At 37.8% G+C, this 13,798-nt stretch overlaps 1 protein-coding gene across 1 annotated transcript; it reads right to left on the reverse strand.

The window, feature by feature from the left end:
• Positions 1-454: 454 nt before the first annotated feature.
• On the reverse strand, positions 455-2,597 carry LOC143465061 (tetraspanin-18-like). The gene is made up of 5 exons (XM_076963198.1): positions 2,437-2,597; positions 2,039-2,233; positions 1,776-1,943; positions 1,395-1,652; positions 455-1,243 (listed from the first exon to the last, which is right to left on the reverse strand). The coding sequence occupies exons 1-5, from the start codon at positions 2,497-2,499 to the stop codon at positions 1,178-1,180; spliced, it is 750 nt and encodes a 249-aa protein (XP_076819313.1). The 5' UTR covers positions 2,500-2,597; the 3' UTR covers positions 455-1,177.
• Positions 2,598-13,798: the final 11,201 nt, after the last annotated feature.

Genomic DNA, 13,798 nt, shown 5'->3' on the forward strand with positions numbered 1-13,798 from the left:
TTGTAACTGTTCACCAGGGCCACTGAACAGGAGCACGCACCGTTAATGCCTTGCCCAAAGACATTACAACGGTAGCGTCACTGAGCATCGAACACGAGCCGGTTTATTACGAACTCACCGATCTTAACCATTCCACTACAAAGCCGATTACAGAACATAAATCGATAACGCATGCTTAAATCACGTGCATTTTAGGCAGCCCATACAGGGTTTTCTTAGCTTCCTTAACAGCAATTTAATTAAACATAAAAAAGAAAAGGACTCTTTATCCAAACTAGATGACCCTAAACTCAAGGTTATATTAAGTGTACATCACATCAAATAAAATTTGTACTGACGGAAAATCGACTTTATGTTGTTGTATAACAACAGCTTAAAGCGTTTCCTGTAGTTTTGTTTACTACCTATCTTTTGAAAGGCGTTGCAAGATGGCTGTCAACAATGCAAATCCAGAAACTATAAACAAACGTGTTGTATGTCATAAGTGTATACAAAACACCATCGATGAATATAAGCACTGTTTGCAGCAGCGTTATAGGCGAAACGGTACGATTCATAGCAATAATGCAAAGGCATGTCTGACAAGAACAAATGAAATTGCAATACATGTCAACATCTCCTTAACAATTTTTAAGGTAAACCAACCTGGATTGTATATCTGTAAAATCAAAAAAAATTTATCTCCAGTTTTAGATAAGCCTGTGCAATAATAAAAACGTATCATAAAATGTAGAAGGCGATTATACAAGATTGTAAACGAATATCATTCTATAATCATAAAGAAATTTACTTGAAAATCAACTATGATAGACCTGCAATATATGGGAAATATATACGTGGAATGCAATATACCGAATAAAGCAACAACCTCCGAAGAACTCGACTGCAAAACACTACTGCGAGGTTATATTCTCAGTAATGGCTGTACATAATAAGAAAAGAACTCGGAAAAAGGCTTTCCAGCGTTCAAATGACGAAACAATTTAACCTCAAAACAAAAACAGCAGATTCTAAAATTGCAACGGAGGGCAATAGTTTTGCAGCGACACAATAAATGTGAAATCAATACAAACAAGTTTTTCTTACAGGCTAATATTAATGTGTGATTAGTAAACGTCTCCCATGCTTAAATGATTTGTTAAAATTTGTCCGAAAACCTCTTTCATACTCGTATGGTTTAAGCATAATTTCCCTCCTCTCCTATTGCTCTGTAGAGACAACATGTGAAGATCATGGCCAGCAACTGCAAGTAAAATTGTGTGATCATTCTATTGGAAACTGTAAGTAATTTCTACTCATTTCGGTTTAATTAAAATTGAAACGTCGAGTAGCATTGCGCAATGATTGACGACAAGACTCCCTGAAAACGTTGCAAAAAATCGCAGAACATATACCTCGACAACAAGAATTCCAATACCGACTCCTCCCAAAACCCAGAAGTATTGCTGGAACTTGCTCTCGCATCCAAGAGTATGATAGAAGCCGCTTTCCATGTTAAAGCAACTTGTTTCATTCCGTATGGTGCCAGATAAGCTGAGGGTGTCTCGTACACAGCACGAAGCCGGAAAAGGACGAGGCTCGGCAGCGCTATTCAATTTCGTCCAATTCGAACTGCCCCAGTTGTCCGGACTGTCAAATCCGCAGCATCCTACCTGGAATTAGAACGTCAAAGATCTATTGTATTCATATGCCTTACGCAATACATTTCTTAAAATGCAGGTAAATAAACTAAAATCATTTTAATCTAGCAAGAAGGTGGCAGTTTTATATCTTACCACAGACTGTAAGGTGTTCCATCCCTGGGTGATTCCATTATCTTGGATATTTTCATTATATTCGTTTAATGTATTTTTTGCCAGTCGAGAAACGTCTGGATAAAACACAAAAGCCAAAATAGCTCCGACGATCTCCACAATAAAGATAATGAGCACGATGGCGAAGAACTGAAAAACATAACAATCGTGTCATTCGTTTAGTGTTTTCGAACTTTCCTTGGCTGTGAGCGAATTAAAATCAGAAGAATCGTGACGACACTCACCGTCCCGAGAAGGCATCGATTTTCCTTGATGGCTCCGCAGCATCCAAGAAATGAGATGACCAGCAAAGCCGCTCCAACTGCAATAAGGATGTAGGAAGCGCTGAAAATTACGGGATTGGAAGCGACTATTTGCATGAAAGATTGTCCATCAACAACGACCCATATTCCGACACCAAGCAAAGCTCCTCCACAAAGCTTTTAAGAAAACAATAAAGTTTTTAGATTCAGTAATATTTTGACAAAAAAATATTAAGCGGAATAAGACCATTCGGTTGCGAATGCTACCTTATCAGTGTATAAGTGCAAGTGCGTGGAAAATTTAAGCACTTTCCTTTTCAAGACGTCAAAGAAGAAAAAACGACTTTAAAGGCAGATTACAATCGTGACGTTGTACTTACAAAGAAAAGGAAGTTGAAAATAAACATGAGGTACTTCAAACATTTCTGACCACAAGTCTCCATCTTGATGTCTTCGAGTGACCAATTCAAAACTTGCTAAATAACAGGCAATAGAAAACCTTAATCGTAGCTGACAAAAACAGACGTTAGTCGAAAATCACAGCAACAATTTTTCAGTGATCTCAAAAGCCTTGATGTTTTTTCGTTACCACTCTCCGCGTGAAAAATACCTCTGAAGGACCATTATAACCGTTCAAGCGTATAAAATAGCCCAATGGTTGACCAGAGAACGTCTTTCGATAATACAAAAACGCAAGGCATTATTAAAGCGGGAAATAATAGGGGAAAATAAATATTTTCCATAATCTACACAAACATGCCTTATTTGATGGCCATATCGTACCGAGCATAAAACCTTTTTTTTCTAAGAGGGTGAGTTTGCCAACAGGATAGTAGTATGTGACAACTGAGACGGATTTAGGGCAAACTTTATGAACTGAATACCTATTCTACGCTGGTCCGCAGCTAAAGGTTCTCGGTGTAGCTTGATACGAAATTGCTTGCTGTTACACCAAACGCGTTAAAAAGATTGCACCAAAGGCAATCGTTGAAACAACTGTCGAGTACTTGCATGAAACAACAATACAGCGAGCTGTGGTGTACAAAGCTCAGAAAACGATGAACGCGTTATTGTTGGAAAACAGGCAGCAATACTATGTGTCAAAACATGTTGAGTACCTTGGTGTAATACGTATACGCGCAGTACTAACAAAGATATACAAAATAAAACGTATGAATATGCGGTAACGAACGTATACTGACTCATGCAACTGTTGTTGTTTCTGGAATAGTCACCAATACAGTGTTGCCACTGACAATAAAATACGATTACTGTTTTGCAGTTCTCCGTGCCATCATTTTTAAAACGAGGAAATAATTCAATCTGTTTTTAAAAACATTGCAGCAGATTGCGTTGGCAAGTTGGCGTGAGTAAGTTCTTCCCTCAAGTTTTGAATAAAACGCAACGTAACAACGCAAGTGCTAGTACAGTATAACGTTTCAGCGAACAATATTGCAAAAAGACACATATTATAGAGTCATATTGATATTTATTACTTCAGCAAATATGACACTTAATAGAAGAAAACTCTCTAGACACTATCTTTGGTTCCGCGTGATTGATAAATACTTGCGACAAAAAATTTGAAGCATTCACTCAAACCCAAACCTATTGACTCTTTTTCCAACACCTCACCTCTCAGCTACGTCAACAAACCGTAAACAGCTCAACAACCTAGGCTTATATAGCATCTTTATGTAGCGCAGAACGAGGTTTGAAAAGACCTGGCAAGAACACGTTTAACCGTCACCGAAAACTCGGCCTGAAGCTATGTACCTCGAAAAATCAAGTCAAGTAGGATTCGACGGTAATAACGCTAATAAGCGCTTACACGACTAGGCTGAAAACGCGGCATGCCACTTAAACGCCAATTCATATTCTGAAAGGCTTGGCATGTTTAGCCCAGAGCTGGACACCATTAAGCAAGATCATATGCTGAACTACAGCACGACTCTTTTTTGATACCTCAGCCGTCTTTACAATTCTAACGCCGCGTATTTTCCAAAATAAGCAAAGGGCTTTTCTAGCGAGCATTAAATTTCACAGTTATTCCTTTTTCGGGGCCTTATTAATATTTGAGAGGTAAATATCTCTATTCTATTCACCGCCTGCCCTTGTGATTGTGACGCACCTCGACATACAGGTTGCGTCACACAACTAAAGATGCTATCTCAAAACCATTTAAAAAAAACTTTCAGTTTACCTCATACCTGTTAAGTTCTGGTAGAATATAAACACTGTTAATTTCAAGCCAAAAATCTTAAAATCGAAGGAAATAGTTGAGCACTTTCCAGACCAACGCCTATTGCGTTCTTTCCTTAAATTAGCCTTTTTCCTTCTGGATGAAAAATCGTGCTTCATAAGCACGTGATCGACGTCACAAGCCAGTTAGTTTTTCATAAAACCGATTACGTCAATATCAGAATTGTTCTGAAAATAACCCATTGTGAAGACAAATGGTATGATATCATCAGAACGTTACGATAGCATACTTGGGCGTTGCTAGCCCTAGTCATGTGATCCAATCCGTATATTAGCAACAGTTGCATTGCATTCATTTGATGGCACCTACAGAATTAGTATCGAAGCGCAAAATTGAAGTGCATTTTAGTGGCTATACGTCTCAAGCTTTCCACTCAACTGCTTCTGATGAAATGAAATGCAAAGAAGTATACAAAATTAATTATACAAAACCATAAAGCTATATCAATTGCAAGCAGAGCATAAAACTACGGCAAATAATAAGCTTAGCTAACTCCACAAATCAAATTGCACTATCAAGGCTGGCAGCGATTGTAAACATGTAATTATGACGTGCTTTCAGTGAACATTTGCCAATTACAAAACAGAACACTTAAGATATACGGCTATGTTTTTGTACATAGAAATGTTAATAAAATAAAAAGGCAAATATGCATCGATCTATTGCCGTCGAGACCATAAAGGTACACAAACATTGCCTTTCAAAAAGGGAAGTTGCAACACTTCCCTTCGGATGGTACGTCAATACCGGAGCTTTTAACTGATACAGAACCGTTTTATACCTGTTTACCACAAATAACGTGACGCGTCAAAACCCTCAAACCGGTATAAATTCTGTTCCAAAGAAGCAGAATTCAAGTTTTGTTGAAAATCGTTCAAGCGAAACTTGTAAGTATGTCCAGAACAAACCGAACACTTCAGTAGCAAAACTAAGCGAAACCTACAATTGTAATTCATTCAATGGCTGCGTAAGTTGGGCTCTCCAAATTATGGTCTTCATGTCACTGACAAAGGCATTTTCAGAATTAGCTTAGGGTTTACACCACGATAAAAGTTCAAAAAGAAGCCGGGATTTTCATCCCATAAACCTGGCAAAACTAACACTATGAAACTTTACTAGCACACGTACAATATTACCAATTTGTTTAGGTCTTAAGCTAAATGTCTCTAGGCTTGCAACTAACAGCGGTTTACTCCAGCATGCTCGTATAAAAGGATTCTACTATCAATGCATCCTATTAACATTTTAGGACGGGTTCCTTTTAACGCTTTTTCAGAACATTTAAGTTAATAAAAATAAGTCTGATCAATACAAAGCAGTAATGTGTGTAGACCCACAAGAAAAAATCTGAAAATATACTCGCTTTTCATAGTAGGTAATGAATCATTTAAGTATGCATTGGGTTGAGCAACGTTTATGCAGTTGCTATATTTATCAATTAAAATTGGAACCATGACCAACAAACCTTAATACTCCACCAAATAGCACATAAATTACGTACCGAATGATTCTTACTAGCAATTCGTGAACAGTTTTAAGTTAATATTAATATATGTTTTACTGCCGCAAATAATGCAGCAGTAAAGTCATCGACCTGAAAATAGCAGACGTGTCTATAGTCGTTGTTATATTAATATCCCCACGATCACGAATTCTTTCGCAATCAGTGTTAGCCTACCTCGTCATCAAAAGTTGTTTATAGAACAGGTTAATTTAAATTAGGGAGCATGATGATACGTTTCTGACCCGTTTCAGATGGCAAAGGTGCAATCGTTGACATAACATATGAGTACTAACAAACAGCATACCTGCTGACTTCCACTATACCAAACCGTATATAATCCTTCAGCTAATAACGTTTAATACTGACAGCTGTTTATTATATATTGGATGTTGTTATTATGTGACTGCAATTACGTGACCAATATACACAACCTGACAGCCCTACTCGACACATCGTAACATCCTCACACATAGGTGCAACGTTGTATATACGAGCTGCTAAATACCACCATCAGTGCTCCCAAGTTATGTCTTCTAGCACGCTGCTGTGGGACTTACCTCGCTGCTTGCGCCAAATGAAATACAGCACATTACGTTGAAACCATCATATCCTGTAGCGTGTGTGCGGCGTACGTACCACTCCGAAATGTGATAAACTGCAAATAAAAAGGTTATTACCGTATAACACAATATTTCAATAAACCGGGCGCGTCTTGAGACATTTCTTGGTAGTATAATGTTCGGATTTTGTACATACACTTTTCAGGGTTTATAGTCGTGCTGTCGCAAACTACAATCGTGCAAAGCACACGCACGAACCCGATTAATTATCGATCAATGCACAATCAAACGGCATATACTGCTCCATATTAATCTCACGCCTATAATGTGAGTTCGTAAAAGTTGCTCAATATGCACTGTGTACCCAGAGATATGGCGTTGTAATACCAAAGAATATATTAATTACATCTCCTACAAAGCGGAATATCGGATCAAATACAACAGGCGTTGACGCGATCAACAGACTTCAGCAAACAAAGATGCAAGAATAACAATGGCTGATACGTCATGTTGTTTACACAGCAAATGGAAAGGAAAAATACGTGGCTGGGCTTTTGTTCAGAGATTGTAAATTCTTTTGTCCAAATTCAAACTTTCACAATGACGTTATTTACCAATATTCGTGTCTTACATTATCATATTCTCATAATCAGACTCAAATGTAAACACATGTTCAGCTAATAGGCTGATGCTTGCTGACGTTATTAATCAACTATTACTTCTAGCATTGCTTTACGTAAGAGGAGGATTTGGGGTTTAAAAACCGCCCCATTTCGTTGGCATATTACATGTAAAAAATTCTGTTACTATCATTAAATGTGTTATGTGATATTACAAAGCCCTCTTCTTGAACATTTTCTGTATACACCGATGACTCATAAGATTGCTTTGACTATTAGGCGTTGTATATCACAGCACAAAGAAAGAAACTAGAACAGCATACGTGCTTGTCAATACAGTACTATGACATGCACAGCAAGCAAAAATAATAAAAATAGCCGATATTCTCAGTGTTTTATATATGCGAATGAAACCTTACTTATCATCACGTGAACATGAGGTAATTTTTGGCTTTAGCTTGTTGTGCCTGATAGAGAATCACATGCGTTGTAAAGGGAGAAAATCTAGGCTTTTCTGCTTTTCCCAGAAAAACGACAAGATAAAACGCGCCGTTTGTAACTGACCTTAAAATTGATCATTATAAGAGCTACTCGTGTCGTGTGACATTGAAGAAATGAAGGGTCCACGCAGTGAACTTATTTAATTTAAGGGGGAATTCCAGGCCTTTTTAAAAAAAGATAAAAGTTCGCTGATTTTAAAACTGCAAACAAAATTTTGTTAAAATTATTTTTATACAAATATAGTCATTTTCATGAAATTGTGCGGGAAACGGATACAACGTCACCGTTGGTAGTTTGCTGTTCAAGCACATATCAGGTAAAAACGCATAGTAGCTGCGTATCAGAAAAGTCCTTTTCCCAAACTTAGTGACGTTATTTTTTTTAATTCATTCTGTTTGGTGGTTGACCAATGACATGATGCATTACTTATTTAACGGGTGTTATCTTTATAAGTAGGTTATGGAGTTACAACACCAGCAGAATCAGTGACGTTGCAACTTCACAATTTGCCACACAAAAATCAGCGCATCGGTTCAGTGTTTAGGGTGTTTAGAGTTACACCATTTGCATAAAGCTGCAAAAAGGTAGCTTTGAAACATAAAGGGAAATGTGGGGGTGTTTCTAAACATGACATTTTTAGGGAGGGTTATTAGTTATTACCATGATCAATACTACACATGTTCCAAATTTTGAACATCTTGCATAGTAAAGCCCCAAAACAACTCGATTGCTTGAAACTACTATTGAAGAATCGGTATGTATCTCACTCTCTCTGTGTCAGCTTAGTACGATTGGTGTCGTTGTCGCAATGAGTATCAGCTTCGTACAATTGGTATAATTGTCTTCAAAATACCGTGTAAAAATATTTTCGCTTTACGGGCACTTTAAGAGTTTGTCTAGTTTGTTTCCAAAACAAAAGCACTTGCAAGATTGAGCTCAGCGTAATGCGTCAACTTGTGCAATAGACGTACATACTTATTATTATCTATACAACTTCCGTCATCGGTGCTTATAGTTGTCTATATCAGCAGGTCTATTATGGTACTTAACAAGGCATTTGACATTTAACAGTATGGTGTATAAGAAACTATTTCGGACAAGCTTACTTAAACGAGTATAGTGTCGGTTAAAAGATGTAGCCACATTATAAAAACTTTAAACGCATAGCGGCATTGTAAATCGATATAGGAAATTACAGTTAACAAGAAATCTGCTTTATGGTAGCGGTTATTACCGGAATAACACTGGACGTGTGTAATATTATCAGTATACGTACTTGACTTTTTGTGAGAATGCAAAAACGTTACCTTCGACTAACTGTGTTAGGTATTTTGATAGTCGCTTCTCATTTGCGATAGTAGAATAAACTATTACGTTTTTACTCTTTCAACTACTCTATATGTAATCAAATTGTCAGACACTTACAGTTCCAGTACCAACAACCACTAGTAATAGAATAACAAACGGTCGTCATCACAAGTTGCAAAAACAATGAATGATCTTTTTTCCTAACTGAGAGAACACTTCATGAAATTGGTCACGAGTACCAGTACTGTAAATAACCAAAAAGTAAGTTAGATTATTACTCAAGTAATTTCAACGTCGTATTTTACACTGCGTCATATCGTCGACTTGTAGACAGAAATACATTTACACGATCAATTCTACTGCCATTTAGCTATGTGACACAGGCAGAAAAGGGCCTGCAACTTTATTACGTATGCCCAACTTACAGCTTTAAACTTTCCCGTTTTTAAGTTATCGATTAAATTAAGATTACAAATATTAAATATTATCAAACATCAAATACAGCAAATATTATCAAACATCACTGTTGTGCAGTATCAAGACCTAAACCGTTTAATGTACTAATGACAGACATATTCTCTTTTTACGTAGACTGGCCTGACAATTGTCTTTCTGGATAAAAATGATTCTTCCCTTGCATTTTCACAACGCATTGATACTGGTAGAAATGCTTTATTTGCTTCTAAACAAGTTCCAAGTGGTTTCGGTTTTGATTTCGATTTCGCTTTATTTTTTCTTTTCGCTGCGGCAACAACAAAATATTCTTAAGGTGAGTGTCCACAAAAATAGTCGATTGCGAAATAAAGACGATATCGGAAACTACATTGCCCTAAGACTAAGTGGTGCCCAAATATTTTAAACTCAAAGCAACATATAGTCTGGGTGTGGTGGCAGTGCTAACCTTCCATCGTTGTAATTTACATCTTGCACGTAAATCCATCAGAGCTTTGCCGCTTTTTCCCGTTAGTTGATTGTCTGTGACCGTATTTCTTCTTTGGCTAGTCTACAACTAGTTAGACATCACACTTCATCAGTATCATGTTTGAACGTTTTGCAGATGTAAAATTCATTTGATAAAACGAAGCTGCTCTAAAAACGCTTAAATAACCAGGCATTCAGAGGGCAAGAGGCCTGATGCGGGCTCGTTGGCGACAAGGCTGAAGCGCTTCCAGTTAACCTTCCTGAAGTTCGATTGCTTCATTGGAGTGCTTGTAACTGATGACATATAAGCTCACGACCACATGCATTGATAAGCGAGGGTCGAAGTTGGGACCGCGAGAACTTCTCAAGCCCATATCTGTTTGGTATACTTGGTTGTCAGCATCAATGTTTGCAAATGCCAGGTCGGAGTTTATGGTTACTGCTCTTCAGCGTTCGGAGATAAAGTGACTTTGGACTGAAGAAGAGTAAGGCCAGAATGTTCTTCGGTGCCCAGGAGGTCACAGATTGTCCGTTGTCAATGTTGTTATTACAGTATATCCCCAGCCAACATGTACAATTGTACATACACTTGTAGTCGCCACCATGATTGAATAAATGTGGCAGGCCATGTCTCCTGCTTAGTATAGAACTTGCTAGCGGGAAGCTGTGAAGAGCTAACTTGTCTGCAGAAGTGTAGCGGGTCTCTTGGAGAAAGATGATAAGGGCCTGATGTTTATGGACGAAATGCTCGATGACACTAAGCTTGCTCAAAACTATACACCCGATGTTCAGCTGCAGTATTGTTGGTCGAAGTAGACTACTTGTTTTTGTTTTGCCATATTTAGGGTAGTTGCCGTCTCACTTGCTGCCGAATGTCCTGGGTGAGGTCTCTTGGTGTCAGACGTGGCTACCTTTTGTTTAAAGACGTAGCCCTGAGATCAGCGCGAGGACCTACATGACATGACGCCCAGATCCAAACACTACTGCTGTGACCGTTTGTTGTGCCTAAAACAAGTTCTTATTTTGTAACTTTATATATAGATCTACAGTTCTACACTAACACCAGTCTCTTTGCGTCCAAATATTTCGTGTTTTGCAACCACAAGAAAACGACGTATTGATACTAATGGCAAAAATGGAAATGCTGAAGTCGACTGAAAATTATAATACCGTGTTTTCAGAAATATAAAAGCAAATTCAAGTTTATCTGCTGAAAAGCAAGTTGAACTGTGTGTAGCCAAATTCCTTGCCCTGTTGGGTATGGTGTGTTGACTATGGTTTTCTGCATGGTTTCGGTTTTGCATTTCGCATTTTCATTCTTTTTATAGCTACAGCAACCGCATGATTTTTACAAAACCTCATTTTTTTCATGAAACACTTTACTTAAGAAAATTTAGAGGCCTTTCGGAGTGCTAAGAAACTCCAGTATCGGGCCATTGCAGAAGTTAGTTAAACAACTTTTCAGGTTTATTTTATACTTAAAATCGTAAATTTGTTGCGCTGTTTATGAATGCGACATACTGTGTATGAATATGTATGATTTTGTTTTTAACTTTACAGTAAACTTCAAACCCGTTTAAGTTTTAAACTAGTTAAACCCAGGCCAAACAGGTCTATGAGATTTTTCCAAGTTTAATACAAACGATTCTCTTGCATATATTGCATTGCAACCAAGACTTATCGTTGTCTGTTAAATGACTGGTTCACAGTCGTTGGTTTGATCGTTCAAATAATGTATTCCATCCATACTATATTTGCAAGTGATACAGATAATTATTCGAAACTGCTTCAAAAACGCTTGAACGACTTCGACAAAAGACTGCTATCAGAAAAAAACGAAATGGAACTATTCGTGAGTTGTGATGCGGCAAGGAATTTGCAACAGGCATTGGAGACTGGCGGGTTTTCGACTCGGTTGCCGAGTTGTTAGAAGGCTACTGGGCTCGCCACAATGCGGCCCGCGTTCAACACCCAGACTATTGTAAGTGATCGAGCGGCAAGTCCAAAAACTTGTTGGCCTAAAATCAAAGATTATTTGTCAAAAAATTTACTGGTGAAAGGATTTGTACTAATATGTAGTGGATAAGCAGTTATTGCCAGAAATAAGGGGCAAAATAGCGCAAATTCATCGCTTGATTATGACGATATAACTGGTTCTTATTACGTCATAATTACAACAAAAGGGATGACTTGGGCATTTGGATTCAGTATGAACAGAATGTTTCTTGTGACAAACAAGGAGAGAGTAATACGCATAATTATAGCGTAATTGAGTGTATGACAGGAACATTTTGCCTTAAAAAAGTCTAACCTAGCTTACCGTTGGTGTATTGTACTACCGGTAGTTAATCTAGATGCTAACCGGGAGTGCAATGCATTCTTGGCTTTTGGCTCTAACCTACAGTAGTCCGGTACCGGTAACTGCGGTAAAAACAAGAATGCTTTACCAGTTTATTTACTGTCATCTGTGACATTTCTATGCTGAAAATAAACAGTACCTTTCACTAATCATCTCTCTATAAAGACGTATTCCTCCAAGTCGCGTTAGCGAGCTTACCATATCTAATAGAAATCCCAGTCATTAGGCACATCGTTTTGCATAGTGACGTCATAATCACCATCCTCTCCTTTATAATTGGAGGCTAAATTTGCGATACAATTTTGGTAATAATTGTTTAACCTTTAGATATTATCAAAAATCTTTCCACCAATTTGTTCACTGACAACTGCTGTTTGATTTTAAACCAACCTGTTTTTGGACTTGCCCCTCATTTTACCAAACAGTTGACATCACAAGTTGTAAAGACACTAAGACAGTGCTTCTGTTTCCAGTCCTTACGTCAAAGAAAACATCATTCAAATTGATCACGACTACCAGTAGCAGTAGAACAAAATAAATCATTTGATATAACTTGAGCAGGGCCAGCACTATACATACTGCGGAGCCCAATTTCGTAATTGTTAGCGGGGCCTCATAGCTACTTTACTATACCCAATAAAAATACACACCAAGATAAACAATAGACGTCTTTTTTATTCTTACTGTAGCGTAATACGCTAAATCAGTGGTTCTCAACCTTTTTAGCTTGCGGACCGGTAAAATTTCAAAACAAATTTTGCGGACCGGTGGACCTTCAAAAATCTACCCAAAATGTAATTACGACAAAAGTATGCAACTCAAAAGTTGTTTTCGCTAAATTATACTGTAAAATTTCGTTAAATTTTGTTTAAAAGTCTTCTTAACTTTCACATACAACTGGTCTTAAACTAGTTGTAGCCTACTTTTAAACAGTTGGGCACAACACTTGCAGCATTTGGACCTACGATAAAGTCCTAAGTAGACCATGAACTCTATGTTACGTCACACTGCTGCAAATTACGGAACTGGCGAAGCTCTAAATCAGTTTAAAATTTGATTTTTTATTTCTTTAATCAATGTACAAGCCTTCAACAACTTGCATTTTGCAATTGAGATATAAAATTGCAATATATTTGACGGACCAGCTGGAAAGTTGACGCGGGCCAGCACCGGTCCGCGGGCCAGCACCGGTCCGCGGACCGGCGGTTGAGAACCACTGCGCTAAATCCTATTTTGTAGTATTGCATTGAGAAAAGGAATCCAAAGAGTTTGTGATTTTACGCCCGGAAAACTACTTATGATCGCCCTGAAATGAATTTTCATATTTAAACGTAGGTTACGCTAAATTTAATAAAACCACTTTTCTAAGCCAGATTGCAAGTTAAGCGACGGAATTCAGTATAATTGTGTTTCTTTGTTAGCACTTGGTGTGTTGATTTGCCTTAGTATTCACTCTTCATGCTATTACGTAGCTGGAAAAGTGGAGTAACATCGTTTTGTGGAGTCACTATAATGACGTTCTGATCCGTTTGTGTAAAAGATGATTTAATCCAGTGTTTCCTAAAGTAACATAAAAATTTAGGTGAAACATCCTGATCTAGCTTTTCCACATTTTATTGTAACGAAACCATAGCTTGCCCACTCTATTAGCCTCTAAAGCCAGCGAAGAAAGTTCCCAGTTTATGGCATACAATCTTGAAACGCTG

The sequence above is a fragment of the Clavelina lepadiformis genome, chromosome 7 (assembly GCF_947623445.1).
Source record: "Clavelina lepadiformis chromosome 7, kaClaLepa1.1, whole genome shotgun sequence".
NCBI lineage: Eukaryota > Metazoa > Chordata > Ascidiacea > Aplousobranchia > Clavelinidae > Clavelina > Clavelina lepadiformis.